The sequence below is a fragment of the Sorghum bicolor genome, chromosome 9 (assembly GCF_000003195.3).
Source record: "Sorghum bicolor cultivar BTx623 chromosome 9, Sorghum_bicolor_NCBIv3, whole genome shotgun sequence".
Taxonomy (NCBI): Eukaryota; Viridiplantae; Streptophyta; class Magnoliopsida; order Poales; family Poaceae; genus Sorghum; species Sorghum bicolor.
Window position 1 is genome coordinate 4,994,329 of NC_012878.2, and position 23,131 is coordinate 5,017,459.

Consider the following 23,131-nt stretch of genomic DNA (forward strand, 5'->3'; position numbering starts at 1 on the left):
AACCTAGCTGCCCTGCTACGCTATTTTCTAGGATGATCTGGTAGCCTGCTATAGGAGTACATGCATCATAGGATCGAGTGATGTGCATGCATGCGCATGTGTACGTCACTATACGTGTATATGTCACAAAGGAGATTTAATTTACCACTCTATATATAGCAGTAGTAGTATTTTGTTTGTTACTATATATATGTTTCCATTTTGCATCAGTTCCCCGACCCATACAACCCGATTTTTACTCCGTATTTCGTCCTTCTTATACGATGCCACATCTTTGATATTTTTTATGGTTTTTATTTAATTCATGGCACATTTAGTTCTACAGCAATGAACTAAAATGCCCACAGCATCTCCAAAAGTTTGCCAAAAGCACTTGCCATCCTTGTTATTTTGGCAAAACTTGAAAAATACATGCTCCAACAGTTTGGCAAAGCACTTGGCAAAATTTGACAACTTGCCATCCACCTAGTGTTTTGGCGCATATTTGCGAGCACCGATCGGCTTGCCATCGTGATATTTTCGGCGCGGCTTTCCTCTCCCGCGCAGTTCCCTCCCGTTCCCGCGCGTCCAGACTCTCCGTGATCGGTTTATATCTCTCCAAGCGCGACTCGAAGGGACTCTGTGCGGCGGCCTCCCTCCTCGTGGACGCGGCTGTCGGAGGGGCGCTCCTCGGGGACGCGGCTGTCGGAGGGGCGCTGCGACGGCGGCGTCGACAGCAGCTGCACGGCGACCCTGAAGAGCGCCACGATCGCCTTCTCGGTGAACGGGGACGGCGAGAAGAGCGGCAGCTGCGACACGGCGCTGAAGCACTCGAGCAGCGGCGGCCAGAAGGTGGCGAAGCGCTGGAGGTTCGCCGTGGCCAGGAGCGCCAGGAGGTCCCAGCAGAAACCGACGGTGTCCTCTTCCTCGATGGGCGTGCTGAACTTCTGGCCCTTGCCCCCCGCGGCGAAGATGAGTGCCCGCCCGAGGTTCTGCAGCGCCTCGTCCGGCAGCTTGCCGCTCTCCGTGAAGATGCTCCCGGCCTGGCACTGCTTGATGATCTTGAGGTTGTTCTCGAACTCGCTACCGACGGAGAGCAGCGACTCGCCGCCGTCCAGCGACAGGAACTGCGAGAACCGGCCGATCATGCCGGACACATGCCGGCTCGTCCCCGCACCGTGGTGCGTCGCGGGGAAGATGACGCCAGCTTCCGATGCGGATGACCTGTGCCGGTGCCCCGGGCGCTGCTCCGCGCCGCCACGGGCGCCGCCGCTGCCGTCGGTGTCGATCAGGTGAAGCGTCCAAGTTAGTTGACGGTGGTTTGGGTGGGCCTACTTTTTAATTTTTTGCCAAGCCCATATGGCAAACCATTGGAGAGACAACAATTTTTCACTTGCCAAATGTTTTATTCACTTGCCAAAATACAAGTTTTGCCAAGTGAGTTTTGGCAAACTCTTGGAGATGGTAGAGTTTTTCTTTCTTTCTTTTTTACTTTAGCTTCAGGAGCAGCTCCAAAACAGCTCCTCACTAGACACAAAGAATGGAAAGACTATAATGTGGCATATTTCCTCCCCTTATCTGCTTGGCTTGGGTCTTATCTTCTTACCTGATCTGCTCTTCACTGATGGCCCGTGCGCGCTCAACGGCCGTGCATGCCGGCTTAGGCCTTGTTTAGTTCCCAAAAAAATTTGGATTTCGGCATTTTTATTTTTATTTGATAAATATTATTTAATCATAGACTAACTAGACTCAAAAGATTTATCTCGTGATTTACAGGCAAACTGTGCAATTAGTTTTTATTTTCGTCTATATCTAATGCTTCATGCATGTATTCTAAGATTTGATTTGACAGAGAATCTTGAATAGTTTTTGGTTTTCAGGGTGAACTAAACAAGGCCTTAGAGCAACTCCAACTGTTTTGCAAATAGTTTTGGCATTCTTGTTTTTTTGCCAAAACTCTCAAAATCTTCATGCGCATGCTTTTATAGCAAGCTGACAACCTGATGCTTCAGAACTAGTAGAATTTTGTTTTTGCCAAGTCAAAATTGTCAAACACTTGAAGATGTCCTTTTTTTCCTTCCCCCATATCGTTTTGGGAGTTGGCAAATAACAACATTTGCCAAACAAATTTTGCAAAACTGTTGGAGTTGCTCTTAGTAGCTGCACAGTTGTGCTGCGGCAACCGTGCCTAGGTCCCTACTATGAGGCAAATTCGACCTTTGACCATGCCATGGCCCACAGTGCAAGACGAAGATGAGAGAAACGGCTAATTTAAGCACTCTCTCTCTCTCAGATCCACCCCTTGTAAGAATAGGTTTTCAAAATCTCATCACGTGGATTATTCGATAGGCATGTAGTGAGTTGATTTCTTGCAAAACCTACAACCAAAAACACAAAGAACAAGTACATCAGGGTGAATCTCCCAAAAGCTACGTTACATGAGTACGGGTACGAGTATCCGATACAATACGTATCGGATACGCGGAATATACACTTTCTCAAAAGAAAACCCACTAAAATGATGTATCCAAGTATCCGTATCCGCGTATCCGACGAGTATCAGATACGGATACGTCACCCCTCTTGGAGTATCCGTGTAACATAGCCCAAAAGTAAACATGAGCAACAAGAACATAAGAACAAGCAAAGGATACAGATTTGTTTACTGAAGTTATTCGGTACGTCTCCGTGAATGTGTTAAGAGTGTGTGAGAGAGTGGAGAGTGCGAGGAATCAGTTCCTCCACCAGCCAACGGAGCCTTTAGCACCTCTAGTTTTCCATTCCCTCTAGCCGTTAGCATCTCCAGCCACGGGCCCTAAAGAGCATCTCCAGCCACGGGCCTTAAATCAGGCCCCTACATTTCTATTTGGGAGGTGGCCTGCAAAATTTGAGGACCCAAATCAAAGCCCAACTCCAGCCATAGCCACTGTCCCTCTAGAAAAAAAATCTCATCCTTTCCCACCGGACACCGACGGCCGCAAGCGATGCTAGCGACGCCGACGGCCGGCCTCCGGCACCGGCTGCGCCTCACACCCGCAGGCCGCGCGCCGCTGGGGAGCCACCCCTCCGCCGGACACGCGCCTCTAGGGAGCCGCGCCGTCGAACTGGTCGGCGCCGAAGGAGGAGACGCAGGGCCGGATCCCGGCGGTGCCGAACGCCGTGACGTAGAGCGCCGTCTGGAGGTACGCCATCTGCCAAAGTGCGGCGGGCGCGCAGGCGCCCAGCAGCATGGCGAGCTTGTCGCATCCCTCCTGCGTGGGCACGAGCGCCGGCACGCTGGCGCTGACGGTGAGCGCGATGAGGCCCACCAGGTACATGGTGGTGAAGATGGCGACGGTCCAGTACCGCCCCAGGTAGGCGTCGGCGAGGAACCCGCCCAGCACGGAGGACGCCTGGGAGATGCCGAGGAAGTTGTTGACGGCGTTGGCGGAGCTGGTGAAGGGGCGGTGCATGACCTTGAACATGAAGATGACCATGTCGACGGAGAGGCCGAAGTAGGCCATCCGCTCCGCCATCTCGTTGCCGAAGATGAAGAAGGACGCCACCCACCCACCGATCCTCGATAGGTCCCGGATCGGCTCGCCACGGATGTTCACTGGCGTGGTGCCGCCGCCGGCGGCGGCGCCAACGGAGGAGGGTGGCTCGTCGTAGCCGCCGCCCAGGGGCGTCCTGCAGCCGCGGGAGAAGCGGCGCTCGTCGCTCTCTAGGAAGTGCGCGCCCAGCTTCTTCCGCTGCAGCGCCGACAGCGAGCTTGGCTCCGGCAGCACCTCCGGCGACTTGATCTCCTTGGCCGCCGCCGCCGATGCTGACGCCGGGGGCAGTGCTTCCAGGTCCATCGCGGACAAGCGAGGTGGGGACGAGGACGGAGCGGGGCACTAGCGAGGGGAGGTGCACGGCCAGGGGAGGTGCACGGCAGGGCGGCCGCAGTCGTGCGCGAGATCGGAGATGGAGGCGGGAGGACGGCGTAGGGACACAAGCTTGCGAGTGGAGGCGGGTGTGCTCGTGTCCCCTGTCTGGCGGCGCCCGGAGAGGAGGGGGTGCACACACGGAGGGCGAGGAGGAGGCAGCGGCGGGGGCATCGAGGAAGACAGAAGCGGCGTCGAGGGGGAGACAGAAGCGGTGTCGTGCGAGAGGATAGGATCCTCCTATCCCTGCGGGCCTCAAACTAAAATTTGGAAGTCCTCCTAAAATGAGAGCCCAAATAGGAGGCCCACTGGAGTTGTTTTTTTTTACTCAAACTTCAAAAATTTAGAATGGAGGCATGTTTAGGAGGCCTACTGGAGTTGCTCTCATCTCCTCCTTTGGGGATGCCACCAGAGGTGGCAGTCCAATTTCACCAGCATATGGGCATTAAGCAAATTGGGATCCGGCATGGTAAAACACTCTTCTTTCCATGCTTAATTATGCGAACTTGAGGACTGATGAATAGCGTGAGAATTTCCATGTTCATGAATTGGCTCGCTCAAACTGCAAAGTGATATGCTCTATGAAGCTGAATAAAGAAAAAGAGAATTTAGTCCACACTTGAATAAAGAAATTATCACCAGCGCACCCTGCAAACCGATATTGAATTGGCTTGTCATTTTCAGAGTATAGTAGCATCCCGAACTGGCTTGCCATCCTGTGCTTGCTGAATGCTGACATTGCTATGGATTTCAGTAGCCATTCGTTACACCTTGCTCATGATCAGTTCCAGCTTGGTACTGTTGTACAGCAAGGAATACTAGCTGAGTTAGATAGTTGTTTTTTCTGTTAGAAAGATGTTCTGAACATGTATTAGAATGTTCAAATATTCAGTTCATCAACACTTGATATTGCTTTTTGTTGATTCAGAAAATGAATGTTGACATTATGGTATCATAAAAAAATTTACACTGGTGATGTAAATAACTACTAGTGACATCCATCTACATAGGTATATAAGGTTTGGGGAAATATGGCGCACCGCTCTAGTTGTTTGGTTGTTGTCTCTTGTTTCATGAGTTGCTAGGGTGGTAGGGTGTGCTACGCCGTTTGTTGTTGTTTTAGTGTGCTCAATGTGATGAATTCCTGAGCAAGTTGTCAGAGTTGCTAAGGGTGTGTTTCATTGTTTGATTGCTTTTATTTTTTTAATCCTTTATATCCTAACCATGGGCCACCTTTTTGGCTCGGCGCAGGCACAACATGGCTCAGTGGCTATTGGGCCTATGTGGGTCTAGTTGGGTCGCACCCTTGGGATAGGGTGCCAGCCTAGCCCAGCCCGATGAGATAGAGGTCTGCTAAGGCCCATGTGAGCCACCTTCCTCTCTCATGTATAACCATCAGCAAATCCTAATTTCCTAATCCCACACCCAGCAACTGACTCCCATACCCGATCACTGCAACTCGACTCCACGCGCGCACCCTAAGTCGCTGACTTCGTGCGCACATGCCGTGTCTCGCCGCTACCTCCTTGCTCTCCTCCAACTCCGCCTTCAACTCCCTCTCTCTTCCTCGCTTTTTTCTCCTCCTGGCGGCAACGTAGGAGCTCCTCCTATGACAACCTCGCGCTCCTCCCATGACGGCGGTGCAGCAGCTCTCGCGATGGCGGCAGATAGCGCGTTGCATTAGTGATGGTGTAGTAGCTCACCCCTTGGGCCGGCTCAGGCACGACGGGCTTTGGTGGGCCATCGGACCGGCACGGCACAAGGCCTTATGACCGTGCTTGGGCCGTTGGTGCCACCCATGGGCTGGCACGGCATAGCCCAATGCACCTGACGTGCCGTGCCAACCCGTGCCGAGCACAGGTCTATGTCGTGCCACCGGGTGGCCCGAATGGCCATCTATATTACATTGTAGTTCATTCCTGGTTACCTGCACAAGAACAATATCCCCTAAAGCAAAGCTAGCCTTCATCCCACTATTCGGCCAAATCGTGTGTATTCAGCTATGCACACTTCCTCTTGCGTCTGCTCTTTAGTCGAAGACACAGTCTAACCACTTATGTAAGAAACCAATCATCACATATACATAATTGTACAACTCCCTGTAGAGGCAAACCAAATTGTACCAAATTGCATCGCCTTGTCTAGGTTAACGATATCCTGCATAACTTTTAATATAATGCAATATGGATGCAGAGTAACCAACCAAACCCTTAATAGCTGAAAGATGGTTGTCTTTTTGCTCGATTTTCATTATAAATTAAGGGAATTCTCTTATTGTATATAATAATATTAAGGTTAAACAAAGTCTTTCACCATCCTTTTTTTAAAACCAAATAATGTTTTATACTCCCTCCCATCTGGTAGAGTTTAGTCATGCAGTTACAAGTAAGTTTATGCCTTGGCATTGCCTTTGGTGATACTCATTTTTTTAATACACTGTGTTCGAACCTCCAGGTTCATCCTTTCAGTGTAACAGGGGACCTAAAAGGAAAATATCAACATTCAAATGACGGACCTAAAAATGTACTAATGGGACCTTTTCGTGTTTATTACAGAGACAAACGGCATAACAGCAAATGGCAAAACAGTTGGACGGAGATCCACGTCGTCGGTCAGAGACCGTCCATCACGGAACCAACGGCGGATATTCCTTCACGCGGTTTTGAACACTTCAAGCCCAGCCCCCAACGATTTGTTCGGTTCGTCGACGACATTCCACCCCTCTCTCTCTCTTCTCTCCCTCTCTTCTTCCTCCTCACTCCTCTCTCTCGTCCTCCGCCACGCGCCGCCGCCGTCTCCGGGCAGGCAGGGCAGGAAGGAGGGGGTGGGAAGATGATGATGACGCGGGCCCCGATGGGGCCGATGGAAGGCGCGGCGGTGGACGAGGTGGTGCGCCGCCTCGTGGAGGGCGGCCGCGGCGGGCGCCAGGTGCAGCTGTCCGAGGCGGAGATCCGCCAGCTCTGCGTCGAGGGCAAGCGCGTGCTCCTCTCCCAGCCCAACCTCCTCCGAATCCACGCCCCCGTCAAGATCTGCGGTAATCCTCGCCTTTCTCCTCTCTCTCTCTCTCTCTCTCTATCTATCTATCTATGTACCTGGGCGATGCCGCCTAATTCCTTCCCCTTTTGGTTTGGGCTGCCGCCTAATCTCTACGGCGTCGTGGTTTTCCCGATGTGGATGGGAAAGGGTAATTCGGTTGCGCTATTTTGGTTTCGTGGAGAATTGCTCGGTCATGGTTGGATTTCGTCGACGCGGGATAAAAAAAAAAGTTCTTTGATAGGATTGATTAACCCAATGGTGCCATGTTTTCCTGTCTGCATTCCGTACGCGTTACGTTTGCAGCCTGAGAGTGAGAGGCATGAGAATGATTGATGCAAGTGTGGATAAGTTGGCGGGAGTAAATGATGTGTGATTAGGTAGAAAGGGAATGCCCTCGAGCACCCCGCTTCTGTGTTCTATCTTCCATGCCTAATCTAGTTAGGATAACGTTTTGTCCATATATCACTAATTGCTCCTTCAAGAACTTTCTTTTCCATTAACCTATTGTACAATTGTAGCAAATACTATTATCAGCCGGTTATGCACGACCTGCTTGACACCCATCATTTCCACTGAGAACATGTGTGTGTTGACTCTGCTTAGATACATGAACTGACTTGTGCGATTGAGAATTGTGTTGACATGAACACAGTAACCCTCTTTTCATGCCATGTATTTGTTCTATAAATATAAATTCTTGTACGTCTACAGTCGAAACAATTCCGCCTTATCGGTTGCCGTGTCCTGCAGGTGATATCCACGGCCAGTTTGTTGACCTTCTGAGGTTGTTCGATTTGGGCGGTTATCCTCCAGCTTCGACTTACGTATTCCTCGGAGACTATGTCGATAGAGGCAAACAGAGCTTGGAAACTATATGCTTGCTGCTGGCATACAAAATCCGGTACCCCGAGAAGATTTTCCTGTTGAGGGGGAACCATGAGGATGCCAAGATCAACAGAGTCTACGGTTTCTATGACGAATGTAAGAGGAGGTTCAATGTTCGGCTGTGGAAGATATTCTCCGATTGCTTCAACTGCCTTCCTATTGCAGCGCTCATTGATGACAAAATACTGTGCATGCATGGTGGTCTGTCACCTGAGTTGACTAGTTTGGACCAGATAAAGGATATTGAGCGGCCTGCTGAGATTCCTGATTATGGTCTCCTGTGTGATCTGCTGTGGTCTGATCCTAGCCCTGATGGAGAAGGGTGGGGGGAGAGTGACAGGGGTGTTTCGTGTACGTTTGGTGCAGATAAACTTGTGGAGTTTTTGGAGAAGAACGATCTCGATCTTATATGCCGAGCTCATCAGGTTTGTGAAAGTCTATCTTCTATCTTGTTTTATCAATTATATTTTTGGTTCTCTGTGATCTTTACCTGACAGTGCTGTCATGGCCCTAGGTGGTTGAAGATGGTTATGAGTTCTTTGCACAACGAAGATTAGTGACAATCTTTTCAGCTCCAAATTATTGTGGAGAGTTTGATAATGCTGGTGCCCTATTGAGCATAGATGAGAGCCTAATGTGTTCATTTCAGATCCTGAAACCAACTGATATGGGTCCACCACATGCAAGAAAACAAATTCCGAATAAGGTAAATCAGCTACCTCCACCTAGGTTTAATATTCAGCCATAAAGCTATAACTTGAATCAGTAGAGATCGAATTGTTTGTTATATCATTATCATGTTAGCTTAGATATCTAGAACCCATGCTTCACATAATGACGTAATGGAAGAGTATTTAAGACTCCAGCTATCAGCTGATGACAAAATTTGAATTCCTGAGAAAGACAATGTGTGCAAGATATATTCTGGTTTGCTAATTCGAAAACTTGTGGTCATGTGGTGCTATCACTGAGGCTTATTCATAAGAAAAGTTTAGGGATGTTAATCTCTTTTGCTAATGCTTAATACAGAAGGATGGTGATGTAATTATTACCAGATATCCTTTAATGAACCTTTTTTTTCCTGAGATAACTGATTCCATACATCTCGTCCACCTCAAGACATATCCTGTAATGACAATATGTTGGCATTTCTCACATCTGACTAACATAACTGTTGATTCTTACATAGCGGTAGGCTTATAGGGAAAAAAAATCTTCTGCATAGTGTCCTGATTGTTCACTTGTTTAGTCAGAGAACAATAGGGGTTAGTAGGTTTTATGTTGAGTACTCACCAAAGACTTAATAGATCAAGATGCTTATGTAACGAGATCTAGGAGGAGTACAGCTCATGTTGTTCTGAATAGGTCAGTGAGTATTATACTAATATCAGTAGAGTTTGCATATATCATCCCTTCTGAAATGTCTATGTAGATGAGCTAATGAGTGACCATCAAATAGCTACGTGTGAACCACCCTGAGGTGCAAAGAACAATTGACTCACCATTGGATAATTTTAAAGAAGTACTTTACGATGTATACTTGTTTATATTCAAACAAAATTGTACTTTCCGCCAGACGAATGATTTGAAGGCAAGCAAACTGATTACATCACTCTGTCTCCCACTTTACAGCCAGCAAGAGGGTGAAGCCTCCGACCAGCATCCAATCCAATTTAAGTATCATCACGATCGTCAGTCAGCTCAAAGGGGGTGATCTGTTGTTTGGATAGTTGGATCCACCAGGGCATGGCATTAGACATCCATCAGCCAATCCATCCCCTTAACCACCCTTTACGTACTCAGCGTCTTGGGTGGCGGCGGCTTGGCTGTAAAGGATATTATTCTGTACAGCATTAGGTTGGATTCAGCACACCATCTGTTTTATTGTTCTTCCTGCCGGCACAGGACCTCATTGGCAGCTTGACTTCCAGTAGATGTTAGTGGTCTCTATTTTTTTTCTTAGCTGTGACATGCGTCGTTTTTGTGAGTGACTTTATATTTGGTGATTTTTTATCTTATCTTTGTAATTTGTAGATGTTGCAGGAAATAGGTCTGCACAAAATGTTGTGTCCATCAGCAGTACCATTCTTTTTTTTTTTACCTTACTTTCATTTCTTTTGTGAATCTAGAAGACGTGAAGCTGATAATGTCATGCAAATGCAAGGGGAAAGATAGTGGTGAGCACAAGCACCTAAGTGCCTGTTTGGATCACCTCGTCGAAACTTAGCTCTAAACAAATTTAGAGCAGTTCACCTCAGTTTTAAGCTCTAATGTAAGGTGGGTGAAAGTTTAGGTCTAATTTTAGACCGTGAGTTTGGAGACTTTAGTTCTAAAATTTACAGATAAGTTTAGAGGGGTGGATCCAAACATACCCTTGAAAAGGGATGTTTATCGGCGACGGGAAACAAACGCGAAACAACATTATCGGGTTGCACTGTGAATCCGTGTTCGGTTTCTGGAGCAAATTTGACGGAACCAAATAGGCAAACATTATCTATACTAGCAAAAATATGTCCCGTGTGTTGCAACGAGAGAAAAACATCAAATAACTCTAGAAGTGATGACATAATATTACATATCTATTTATATTTATCCTTTTATACAATTTAAAGTCTATAATTTATTTTATTGATAACCATAACATCTATGGTATTAGATAGTTAATATTTACAATAATATATAGCTTGAAGACATGTTTATTTAATAATAATAATAGAAATTAGTTAAACTTTATCTTACTTTAATATTACCTTTTAATATACCTTAGTATTATATTAAAACATGAAAAGTTTGTTCCTAGCATTAATTTTTTTATTTAGATTAGTATTGTTATGAATATGAATCAAGCATCACATTAAATAGGCTACCATAAAATTTTTATAATAATTGGAGCAAGATAAATATAATTTTAATTTTACACTAAAAAGCATAGGCAAGCATCTCCAGCAAAAAAATATACTAAAATTTGTGATATTTTTTATTTACTATATGGATTTACATATGTGGAGCTGAACAAAATTTGTTTTGTAATTTTTAGATTTTTCTATGAATTACTGCGCATTTATCAATTTTTCAAACGATCAATTTTACACTAAAAAGAATAGGCAACCATCTCTAGCAAAAAAATTATACTAAAATTTGTGATATTTTTTATTTATTGTATGGATCTACATATGTGGATTTAATTTGTTTTGTAGTTTTTAGATTTTTTATGAATTACTACACATTTATCAATTTTCAGCCGATTTAAAGAATAAAAGAAAAGTAAATTGGTGATTTTGCATTGGGAACCCTAGAAAAGCTTCTATTGTTTTTTATCTCTTAGCATTATTTTTTTATTTAGATTAGGATTGCTATGAAATATGAATCAAGCATCACATTAAATAGTCTACCATAAAATTTTCATAATAATTGGAGCAAGATAACTATAATTTTTGTTTTACACTAAAAAACATAGGCAAGCATCTCCAGCAAAAAAAATATACTAAAATTTGTGATAGTTTTTGTTTACTGCATGGATCTACATATGTGGAGCTCAACAAAATTTGTTTTGTAATTTTTAGATTCTTCTTTGAATTACTGCGCATTTATCAATTTTCAAACGATCAATTTTACACTAAAAAGCATAGGCAAGCATCTCTAGCAAAAAATATATTAGAATTTGTGATATTTTTTGTTTACCGTATGGATCTACATATGTGGAGTTGAACAAAATTTGTTTTGTAATTTTTAGATTTTTCTATAAATTGCTACGCATTTATCAATTTTTAGCTGATTTTAAAAATAAAAAAAAGTAAATTTAAGATTTTGCATTGGAAACCTTAGAAAAGCTTTTATTGTTTTATCTCTCTTCCATCCTACCGATTCCGGACGGGTGGATTGGGTGGACGGATTCGCGAGTGGACACATGTATAAGAGATCATTGGGAAGTCTAAAAAACTTCTATTTTTTCTCTCTCTTCCACTAGAGATTCCGGAGGCAGACAGAAGGCGGACAGACAAGCGGCGGACAGAAACGATTGGCGGACTAAATTTTTGTGATTAAGTATTAGGGAAAAATCAGTTTTGGTTTCAAATGCTTGTTTGTCTCCTGAAGACGAAATTTCGTACCAAAATCTCTTTTTTTTTCAAGTTGTATTTACCGAACCACGATTAAGAGCCAAATCCTGTGCAATTGGTGGATGCATATTGATTATTGAAAGGTTGCTTATCTAGTTGTTGCATTTTAATTCAATTGGCAATCGCTAGGTTTTTAGAGGATTTAATTTGCAATTAGTGTTGCGTTGCTATTTTCACTCTATTGGCTTGTATAAAAAGTTGTGGCTTATAAAAATATTATTCGTTGATTCGTCGTGAAAGAAAAAAATACAACCGACTAATTGACAGACTCTTTGTTTGTTAGTAAGCCGACGTGACCAGCCGGGATTGGCAGGCGCTGCTCGACGCCGGCAGCCGGCGCCTGGCGGTGACCGGTGAGCATCGGGCATAGAGCGGCCTGAGATTTTGAGAACGGCAGCGAGGAAGAAGCGGAGCGGAGACAAGGAACGTGGTTCTTGGGCTCATTATCTGTCGGAGGCCCAAACGGGACCAACCAAAGCCCAAGCAAGCTCTCCTCTCAAAAAGGCCCCAAAAAAAAGCCCAACCCGACAACGAGCAGAGGAGAGAGGGGTAGCAAAGAGGCGGCGAGAGAGAGAGTTCTCGAGCTCGACGAGCGCCGCCCGAGGAGAGAGAGAGAGAGAGAGAGATGAGCGGCGAGGCGGCGGCGGCGGCCGTGGGCGGCGGAGGAGGAGGAGGAGGCGAGGGAGAGACGAACGGCGTCCAGCCGAACGTCACCATCTACATCAACAACCTCAACGAGAAGATCAAGCTCGAAGGTCTCTCCTTCCTCCCCTCCTCTCCTCTTCTAAACCCTAAGGGATTTATCTCGATTCCTTCCTTAGTTTTCGCGCCTCCGTCGGGAAACTTGCTTCTTAGAGGGTCGATTTGGGTGCCGTGCTCTAGGCGGTGGGCATTGGAAAGTCTCTCTGGCGTTTCTCGTGGATGTAGTGTGGGCTGGTGTTAGTCCATGGACCATGGATTTGTGAGTGTGTTGTGACCGGCCAGTCTGTGCTGTGTGATGGTCATGGAGTGCTTCGGGTATTTGCATGGACTAGAAGCGGTTGCTGTTGCTGCCTTTGGGGTGCGGATTGGGGGCGGTTACTATCGGAATTGTGCTAGATATAAGTGAGGTTGTGCTTAGTTTGCTACTGAAGATTTGGGCTGAGGCGTCTATATGATGCACTTTTTTTATATATATACTTCCAGCTGCAACTGAAATATCTGTTTGAGATTAGAACCTCAAGAATACTTGTACTCATGTTGGCGTTTATGTGCATTCTTAATTTTATCTTATGATTTTGTTATAGCTGATAGTAATTTTATTAAATCCTTGCAGAACTTAAGAAGTCCCTAACTGCCGTTTTTTCCCAGTTTGGGAAGATTCTTGATGTGCTCGCTTTCAAGACTTTGAAGCATAAAGGCCAAGCTTGGGTTGTCTTCGAAGATGTCGCATCAGCGACTGAGGCTCTCAAGAGGATGCAGGGATTTCCCTTCTATGACAAAACTATGGTGAGTTTCGTCGGTCAGTACAACTGCACTGCAATATGCTGCTGTCTTTGGCTTAATGGGCAGGGTTTTGTGAAATACATTTTGGCAAAGGTCATGCAGTGTTCTCCTTTCTGTCATTCTTTTATGGCTTCAGGAAATCAGCAAAAGCTTATTGGCATTCTTAAGCTCACCTTTGTGTTGTATTTACCAGTGCCAGTTTTAAGACCTGTGGCTAATAAATTAGTTTACATGATGTAGGTGCATTAACACTTCTTTTTTGAGATGATTCTAAACTAAATCAAGCTTTGCCATGTTGTCAAGCATACAACTCATTATGGTCTGCAAGTGCATTTTCGTCTGTGTTGCTGCATTGCATTTAGGCTCCAGGAAACTGTACCACCGACTCACCATTATATTTTCTATTGCTTTACTCCTGAAACGTTTATTGTTTGAATTCAGAGAATTCAATATGCCAAGACCAAGTCGGATATTGTAGCAAAGGCCGATGGCACCTTTGTACCTCGAGAAAGAAGAAAGAGGGTCGATGAAAAACGTAAGATGCTGGCTAAAACACCCTTCTTTTACATTTCTTGTTTATAACTGATGTAATGATGTACCCTTATGTGTCAATATTTTAGCTCTTCTAGACTAATAACTTGATGTTCACCACTTACTTTTACTTGGGACATTATAATTAGGTTAATTTAATCTATTGCAGATTAACACTTCAATACTTCCATGTGTACTTCATAATACCTATTGACATGTCTTCTGAAAGTGGACTAAATACAAGTCACGAGAATTCTAATGTCCCCTTCATGGTTTCTCTTTGTTGCTGGAGAAATGATATGGCACGTAGTGTTACAATATTTGGAATTGATCAGTTAACTGTGGTATCAACATGTTTTGGCGGTCCATCCATTGAATATGAAGCTTTGTTCAGTATGTAATGGTAGCTAGCAACTTTTGGGGAAAAGAAACTCTTCTGATCGGACAGGAGTCGAATTAGCCCTCTTTCTATCGCTACTTTGTAACAGGAAACTATTGTGAATGCATATTTTTAAACCAAGATCACAATTTCCCTATTACTAGAAATATAATTTTGGATTACGGGTTGGCTATTTTTCTTTGTGACAAATGCATTTTGTGTCCAACATATGCTTTTGTTTCTTCTATTAGGATGTGAATACGAAATTGAATAAAACTTATAGAAGTAGTTGTGTCAATGAGGAGGCTCTCTCCCAACCAGAAAATTAGTTATCTCTTCTGCACGCTACACATAAACTCTGAAGAAAGAGTTGCAACTTGTTAGGAAGAAATCATGCCAGTTAAAGCTATGGGCTTATGAAACTTTGTTCACATTCTTTTTTTTCCCCTTTTTGGAGCGCAAGCATCATTAATTTCCCTGCTCTTGAATATTGCCAGCTGAAAAGAAGCAGAAGCGCGAGCACCACCATGATGCTAGTCAAATTGGGATGGGTGTAAATGCTTACCCTGGTGTATATGGGGCTCCACAGGTGAGTTATATTTCTGCTTCATTGCATTTTTTTTCATGCAAAATATTGTGCATGTGGCATGTAAGAGTAGGCCCTTTGTCTTTCCCTTTAGGAGGTGAAGGCTTGTGTTCTGAGCCCTGACCGTGTATTGCATATTCCTTGACCACGAGCACCGATATCCACTCATCTTAGTTCCTCATAATTTTATAATTCTTTATGACAAGTAAATTTTCCAAGGCTGTTCATGATCCAGTTTCTGATTGCATAATCATGTTAGTGGAAGACTTTTGATGTAAAGTATTGAACATTTATCTGACATGCAATATAGCTTGGGTTTTAAGCCTGATAATGTCATAGCTTGGGTTTTAGTGTTATGATAGGAAAGCTCCGTAGTTGATGCTGTTAGCTGCTTTCACATTTGACTGCGTTCCTCCATCACTTGATATGATTCCCTCAACTTACATTACCTGACTTGTTTTCTGTACCAGCTCACCCAGATACCTATAGCTGGAGGACAGAGGGTCATTATGCCAGAGATTATCGTACCAAACAACATCCTGTTCGTCCAAAACCTGCCACACGAGACAACACCCATGATGCTCCAGATGCTCTTCTGCCAGTACCCTGGCTTCAAGGAGGTTCGGATGGTCGAGGCGAAGCCTGGGATTGCTTTCGTGGAGTATGGAGACGAGGGGCAGGCCACTGCTGCCATGAACAACCTTCAAAGCTTCAAGATTACAAAAGAAAACCAGATGGTCATCACATACGCGAAGAAGTAACAACCTCCCGAGCTGTGTTGACCCTGATCTGTTAAATGTTGTATTCCGAGTTTTTGCACAACTGGTAGATTTCCTTCATATGTTAGGTAGACAGCATCCTGAACAACTGTTAATTGTACCCGCTTAACAGCAGCTATGTGCACTTCAGGAACTGAGATGAAATGCAAACTGTTTTTTTTTATACGCTTCCCCATTATTGACACGTAGCAACTGCTCCACTAAATTGGGTATTTGTTTGGAGAAGGTTCTGTTCAACCTGATCCAGGCCAGGCACATGATACAATACAAATGGAGTAAAGAACTAAAGATAGAAAGGAACTTGCGAACATGTCGATCATCCAGAGTAGGCACAGGAACCCGTTAGCATTCTATGTCGTTGTACAACGGCAGAGACTAAGGGGCAAGGAAAAATGCACAATCAAACATCGATAAAGTGAGCTTTGTTCGTGGCTTCCGACCTTTAGAAGCCATCAAAAGCCGATTGCTAATCATGGCGTGTCAGATCTAAAAACATGTACATAGTTTATAGGGCATAACATAACATTTGGTCACCTAGAGGTTCATGGTCACTACAAGGGAAACTGCAGAATCACACTCCTCACACCCTTTCAAGCTCGGTGATGTGCTTGCCCAGCTGCTCCTTCAGTTCTTTTCGCCACCCTTCAATCAACTTCTTGTGCTTGGCAATAAGCTCAGACTTGGTCTTCAGTTCTTCCTCCATTGTAGTAATCTCCTGTGCAGTACAAGCAAAACCAAACATGTCAACAAGATGATAAGTATTGGGTGAGTAGGTATGCTAATTAAGACCGGCAACAATGCACTTGTGATTCTCTCAACTACTCTCTAAATTCCAAATTATAATACGTTTTGGCTTTTTTAGATATATTACTTATATTATGTATCTACACATAGTGCATAGCAAAAGTTATGTAGCTAGAAAAGCCAAAACGTTCTATAATTTGGAATGGCATACTATCAAGGCATCTTTACAGAAACGATTGCATGAAAAAATTCATCTGTACAGAAGATGTATGAATGTACTTGGAAATTCCTTTGGGAACATTATTTTCTTCAAGTGAAGATTCAGGCAGTCCATCAGTTTTCGAATAATAAATGCTTAACTTTCGAGTTAATAGACATCCTATTCAGTACACAAGTTAACCATAAGAATATAACAAAAATATTCAATCACATTCAATGTCAGATTTCGCTGGGTGACGTAGTAATCTTTATATCTAAGGAAAGAAAGGCATTGCGAGAATATGATCAAGGAGTCTTTGTAATAAAGCTATACTGGATGTAAAAACTGCCTGTAGCAAGTAGCAATAGGTGATTTTTAAAGATAGCTATACCAAGGATAGCGCCGACCACAAATGATTAAAGTATTTGGGCTGATCAAATCATATGAAATGTCAATCCCACTACCAATGGGAAGTTGAAGCAATTCTCCAATCTCCATAACCAGTCCCCACTTCAATTTAACCACCCTCCTTACTGCACTCTTAACTATATGAAGATGAAGTGAAATATACCTTCCGAAGCATCTCTTCTGCAGTTGGCTGATCCTCACGCTGCAGGCTGATGAAATAAGACTGGAGCTTCTTGGCAGCCTCCATGAAATCCCTCGCATGTCTCTCAACATCAACTGTTCAATTGAGTAGAAACATAACCACTCAAATATCCTTTCTGGCAGGAATGAATGACAGAATGCAATTTAACTAACTTCTCTAATAAGCATCGCACACCATTTAAGTCGGTATCTAAAAAAAATGTGATTAACATCTCTAATAAGCATTGCAATGTGATCTGAACAGTTGATACAGGTCTAGTTATCAGTCTCAGGACCTAAGCAAAGAATCACTATACAATTTCCCGGGCACAAGATGCAAAATCTTCTTCCTTTAGAAAGAGCAAGATCCCGTTAATCGTCTCGTAGGCAAAACAACGAACACCTGGCCCGCGACGGCGCCGCGGACGGACCGAACACAACTGGGCCTGGCTGGTGCCGGCGACGCCGCAACCGTGCCGTGCGGATCAAAGTGAAGCGAAGTCGAGAGGAGGAGGGGGGAGGGGGGGAGGAAAGGATGGAGGTCGGCGGTCCGTACTCTGGTGGGAGGACTGGAGGGAGCGGTCGACGGCCTGGAGCTCGCGCGCGGGGAGGCACGGCAGCAGCGCGGCCTCAAGCGCCGCCACGCACGCCAGCATGTCCTCGCGTCCGCCCGCCGCGGCAGCCTGCTGCGCCGGCGGCGGGGGCGGTGTCTGCGCCGGCGACTGCGACGGCGTCGGGTCAGCCATGTCGTAGAGCGACGAGGGAGAGGGTCCGAGACGGATTTGGGAGCGCTTGGGCCAACGATTTGCCTTTGGCAAGGATTGATTTACGGAGGGCGTGTTCTGGGCCTGGATGGCCATGGGCTCCAGGGCCGAGGCTGTCTGGGCTCCACGAAAGCATGCTAGTTAGCCTATTCAGGCCTTGTTTAGTTTGCAAAATTTTTAGGTTTTAGCTATTTTTACGAACTAAACAAGGCCTCATTTGAGCTCAGACATTCAGCAATTTTCTTTTATACTAATAAATTAGCGAATAGTAATTTCTGTCATGGCTTATCATTCAAACAAACACGGTTTATTCAGGCTGATGTTTTTTCTGAAATATATTTTATCTTTTCTTTACATAAATAGTATGGATAGGTCAAGGACTCATAGTCATCCTTGCAAATTTGACACACTGTGATAGTAAACTTATCTCAACCTTCAAAACCCCTTTCAAATTTGCTACTTATAGTAAATTTTTAAACATATATAAGATCAACACTGAATGGTATAGCCTTGGGTCCGGTTTTCTTGGTGTAAAGGGTAACATTAAAGTTATGATATATGCATTTGAAAGTTACTCACCTAAGGAGGCAAGGAAACTTGCAAACTTAAGGCACCAACCGTGTCTACAGTGACACAATAGGACATAAAACATTCTTCAGCATTTAGAATTATTTTTTTTACCACTAGAGTTAGAAGATTTGTTAATTTTCTGTCCAATTTCCCTACATGGAGTAACACATATGAATGTCATTGGTTCATGCTAATGATAACAGGATCATAGTGGAGGATGGTAGTTGTCGTGAGGAATAATTACCGGACGAGGAATCTTCGGAGCAAGAACATGGGGAACTTCCTAGAATGAGGGGACGAGCACTAGTTCAATGTGCTTGCGAGGATGAGAGGTGGGACTTGATAACATGTTCTTAAACGCTCTAAGAACACGAGGAATAGACACTGCGTTCTTGGCAAGCTCAAATAAGGAAGATATCATAATGAGAATAAGATTGGAGCCTAGAGGGCGGTGGCATGTGAGACATTATTTTTTCATATATTGATCTAAGCTTGCATGCCTATGTGTTATACCATGACAAAAAGATGCACATCTTATTTTTTGCAACAAAAAGCCATTCTACATTGACATTTAAATAGAGTAATTTATAAGGATGACATACGATGAATGAAATAGTTAGAGATCTCTATTAGTCTATTGCACTATACTTGACGACTACTAGTCTATACTCTGAAGTTCTGTTTAGCAGGTTTATATGCGAATGATTTCACTAAGGGCGTCCCCAACAATTTAAAGAGTTGTGGATCCTACACGTGATTTTTAATTATATCAATCTCCCCAACGGAAACCGCTACACAAGCAAGATTCCCCATCTGCCACCACTGCATGCCCCTGCTTCACCTCGTTTTATTGAGCGATATGAGCGATGAGAAAGTCACTAGCGAGAATGTTTTTCTGTTTTCTCTCACATACACGTCGTGTGGGAAATCTAAGTCATAACACGAAGTCAATAATAGTTAGGGACCCCTAACAAGCCAGAGAAGTTGGAGAAGTCACGCGAGATGGTCTCATCCTTATAGTAAAAAAACTTCTCTCCTCTCTAGATTCACTCGCAAAACAGTTTTTTTAGTGATAGGGCTTTGTCCAAATCCGAAAAGCCAAGGGAAAAACAAAACAAAACTGAAGCCCCCTCTGGAACTACTAGAGAGGACCCCTAAATGGGCATCAACGGGCTAAGACCCAACAAACTAGCTTAATTAGCGAATGGGCCATAAATTTCTATTTTTCACAGTCCAATGAGCCCAATAGCCCACTAACTCAAAACCCTAGCGGCAGCCCCAGACTTCCTCTCCCCCACACTATAAAACTCCGTTGCGCCGCCGCCACACTTCCTTCCCGAGCAGGAGGCGGACAAGGTAAGCAGCCGCAGCAGCCGGAACCCTAGCGCCGCCGCCGCATCCGCAGCCATGGTGAGCACCCGTCCCTTTCCTTGCAGCGTCCCTTTCCAGAGGACTTCTGCGCTTTTCCTGACGCTGATGTCGCGCTGTGTCATTTAGGGTATCGACCTCGTCGCCGGTGGGAGGAACAAGAAGACCAAGCGCACCGCGCCCAAGTCCGACGATGTCTACCTCAAGCTCCTCGTCAAGGTACGCGGTCTCGTGTGGTGGTTTTCTAGCTTTTCCGAGCGACGCGGCGATGTTGGATTCGGTAGATCTGCCCGTGGTCGCGATGTTTGGTTCTGAAAATGCCTTGCGATTTGTAGTCCCGCACTGTTATTATAGCAATAGCATCATTTTCGTGAGGATTTGCTTGTTGAGCTGATGTAGTAATCCTGTAAGCTTCATTAGCCTGAAGAGACTTTGTAAGATTCGTTTTCTATTCATTTGTGTTTTGTAGATAGATGTACCATATGTTATGTTTTGGGTATCTGCTTGATCTTTATCGAAAGTGTCATGCCGTTCTAGGTTTTCATGTATGCCGTGATTTTGAATTGTGTATGCTGGGTGCAGCTCTACCGTTTCCTGGTTAGGAGGACCAAGAGCAACTTCAACGCTGTCATCCTCAAGAGGCTCTTCATGAGCAAAACCAACCGCCCACCAATTTCCCTGCGCCGCCTTGTCAAGTTCATGGAAGGAAAGGTATGCAGTTGACAGCCACTCGAGAACAGTCTGTTATTCCGAAAATGTAATGCAATATGCTTGTCTCTTTTTGCACCTGCTATGTAATTGTCATGTTAGTTTTATGTATGTTAATAGTAGTGCATGAAAAAATAGCTGAAAAGCAAAATGGTTAATCTAGATGGTTTGCACTTAGTTTGGTACATTGGGTATAATGGCCATGAAAATGGTGCTGAAATAGTGTCTAATATGTTAACAGGAGGAGAAGAACATTGCTGTGATTGTTGGCACAGTCACAGATGACAAAAGGATCCAGGAGGTTCCAGCAATGAAGGTTACTGCCCTGAGGTTCACCGAGACAGCAAGAGCCAGGATTGTCAATGCTGGTGGGGAGTGCCTCACATTTGACCAGCTTGCTCTCCGTGCTCCACTTGGCGAGAACACGGTATGTTTTGTTTTAAATGTTGGAAAACAACACATGTTTTGAATGCCACAAGTTGAGTTAACATTAGTTTGCATGTCTTAAGCCATAGTAATTCTCAACAGATGTCAGCCTTATGGGCCTAACAATCATGAAGTGTTATGCTAGTACTGACATTGCTCTTGTCGTTTGGCAGTACTCTTTTTAAGTTTCCTTACCAAGGCAAGGATTCCAACTGTGTTTTAAGCTATTTCTATTGGTTGTTTGGTCTTGTTTTCTGGTTCCCAGTGATGGTATATATACATTAACCATGCTAATGCTGATGTCCTTTGACGAGTATAACAATGTGCTGAGGGAGCTTTATGTGAAAATCTATTTGACTCGCTTAGAACATTGAGTTCTTCATACTTCTGAGCTTCTAACTTTTTTGGTCCTGTTAGTTGAAATTTTGAGCAATTATGTAGTCTTGAATGATTTTTGTGATGATGATAATCTTTCTACCCAGCTCATTATGAGACTTCCCTCTGTGGGCTGTCATGATATGTGCTTTTCCATTACATCTGAGCTCATTCAAGAGTTTTACCTTGAGTTATTTGGTATTATTTTTTCTTTCCAAGCTGTACTATTTTGCTAGTCCATTTAGTTGGCTCAATAAAAGGACATACTTTTGCAATGATGATAGGATTTCTAATCCCAGCTCGATGAGACTTCCCTTTGTGGGTTGTCTGGGATCAAAAAAATTCCTTTCTATCTGAGCATGCATATGTTTTGGATTGTTCGTGATCTTCTTAAAAAGGGTTGTGTAGCAGCTTATTCTCTTGAATGACATTTGCAATGATGATACTCTATTTACCCAGCTCATTATGAGACTTCCCTCTGTGGGTTGTCATGATAAGTGCTTTTCCTTTGTATCTGAGCTCATTCAAGAATTTAGTCCTATGGCGTTTACTATTTTCTTCGTTATCAAGCTGTTTGATTTTACCAATCTATTTAGTCATTTGTACAAAGGGCATAGCCTGATTTGTTCTGCAATGATGATAAGATACTCTAATCCCAGCTCGATGAGACTTCCCTTTGTGGGTTGTCTGGGATCATAATGTTTCCTAGTATCTGAGCAAGTTTGTGCATTCTTTATTTAAACAACATTTGTATAAAAATGATTAAATAGGTTGTACTACGAATGTACAGTGTGTCCAGTCCTGTACTGCAAATATTATTAGTAGTCCTGTACTGCAAATATTATTAGTACTCCTGTACTGCAAATATTAATTTACACTTAAGAAATGTAGACCCTATCCCACTCTACTTGAACTAATGGTCTGGCCATGTTGTGGCTTACCATACTGCAGGTCCTCTTGAGGGGCCCCAAGAATGCTCGTGAGGCGGTGAGGCACTTTGGCAAGGCTCCTGGCGTGCCGCACAGCCACACCAAGCCATATGTGCGCTCCAAGGGAAGGAAGTTCGAAAAGGCTCGTGGCAGGAGGAACAGCCGTGGATTCAAGGTTTAAAAAAGTTGTTTTGTGGTCCTTGTGCGTGTTGCCATCAGCATAGTGCAACCGTTCTGTTTGATCAATCGACAGTAATTAGTAATCACTTTCTACCGAGAGTAGTAGCACAATTTGTTGTCCTGGTTTGAATTTTGAAAGATATTTGAAGGATTTCGTCGCCTTATCTACTGGTTACTGGTTGAGCAAGAAGACAATGATCTGTTGCACCTCTTATCAGAGCCTTGCATCTTATGTTCTGTGATTCGAACCGTGTTGTGGCCTGTGGGATCAGTTCTGTGACCTTGATGCTTGAGGTCATACATATATGGTCTTCTGGGGCGATTGCTGAGTATCATACGTTCCACGTATCATTTTTGTGAAAGCTCTGCTAGCAATCGTGCCCTTGTTCCATCTCAGCTGAATGGCCTACAGCATCATTTGGAAAGGTGGCTTGGGCCTTGTTTAGTTTCCACCGAAATCTAAAAAGTTTTTAAGATTTTTCGTTACATTGAATCTTGCGGCACATTTATGAAGCACTAAATATAGATAAAAACAAAAATTAATTACACAGTTTGTCTGTAAATCACGAGATGAACCTTTTGAACCTAATTAATCTA

General features: G+C 44.1%; 5 protein-coding genes across 7 annotated transcripts; 3 read left to right on the forward strand and 2 right to left on the reverse strand.

The window, feature by feature from the left end:
• LOC8069535 (protein NRT1/ PTR FAMILY 6.1) lies at window positions 1,984–4,041 on the reverse strand. Of its 3 annotated transcripts, XM_021447031.1 has the most exons (3): window positions 2,942–4,041; window positions 2,747–2,857; window positions 1,984–2,357 (listed from the first exon to the last, which is right to left on the reverse strand). In XM_021447031.1, exon 1 carries the CDS (start codon window positions 3,813–3,815, stop codon window positions 3,063–3,065), a length of 753 nt encoding a protein of 250 aa, XP_021302706.1. In that variant the 5' UTR covers window positions 3,816–4,041; the 3' UTR covers window positions 1,984–2,357; window positions 2,747–2,857; window positions 2,942–3,062. The 3 variants fall into 3 exon arrangements, with proteins under 3 accessions (XP_021302706.1, XP_002440627.1, XP_021302705.1); XM_002440582.2 differs by having other exon boundaries at window positions 1,984–2,857; XM_021447030.1 differs by having other exon boundaries at window positions 2,646–4,041.
• LOC8069536 (serine/threonine-protein phosphatase PP1) lies at window positions 6,586–9,975 on the forward strand. The gene is made up of 4 exons (XM_002439271.2): window positions 6,586–6,918; window positions 7,671–8,230; window positions 8,320–8,511; window positions 9,438–9,975. Exons 1-4 carry the CDS (start codon window positions 6,717–6,719, stop codon window positions 9,450–9,452), a joined length of 969 nt encoding a protein of 322 aa, XP_002439316.1. The 5' UTR covers window positions 6,586–6,716; the 3' UTR covers window positions 9,453–9,975.
• Window positions 12,486–15,846, forward strand: LOC8076009 (U1 small nuclear ribonucleoprotein A). The gene is made up of 5 exons (XM_002439272.2): window positions 12,486–12,678; window positions 13,239–13,411; window positions 13,850–13,943; window positions 14,816–14,907; window positions 15,375–15,846. The coding sequence occupies exons 1-5, from the start codon at window positions 12,549–12,551 to the stop codon at window positions 15,663–15,665; spliced, it is 780 nt and encodes a 259-aa protein (XP_002439317.1). The 5' UTR covers window positions 12,486–12,548; the 3' UTR covers window positions 15,666–15,846.
• Window positions 16,060–18,024, reverse strand: LOC8076010 (mediator of RNA polymerase II transcription subunit 28). Its single transcript, XM_002440583.2, has 3 exons — window positions 17,771–18,024; window positions 17,198–17,310; window positions 16,060–16,398 (listed from the first exon to the last, which is right to left on the reverse strand). Exons 1-3 carry the CDS (start codon window positions 17,958–17,960, stop codon window positions 16,264–16,266), a joined length of 438 nt encoding a protein of 145 aa, XP_002440628.1. The 5' UTR covers window positions 17,961–18,024; the 3' UTR covers window positions 16,060–16,263.
• On the forward strand, window positions 19,800–22,751 carry LOC8069537 (60S ribosomal protein L18-3). The gene is made up of 5 exons (XM_002439273.2): window positions 19,800–19,958; window positions 20,046–20,135; window positions 20,499–20,627; window positions 20,866–21,051; window positions 22,377–22,751. The coding sequence occupies exons 1-5, from the start codon at window positions 19,956–19,958 to the stop codon at window positions 22,533–22,535; spliced, it is 567 nt and encodes a 188-aa protein (XP_002439318.1). The 5' UTR covers window positions 19,800–19,955; the 3' UTR covers window positions 22,536–22,751.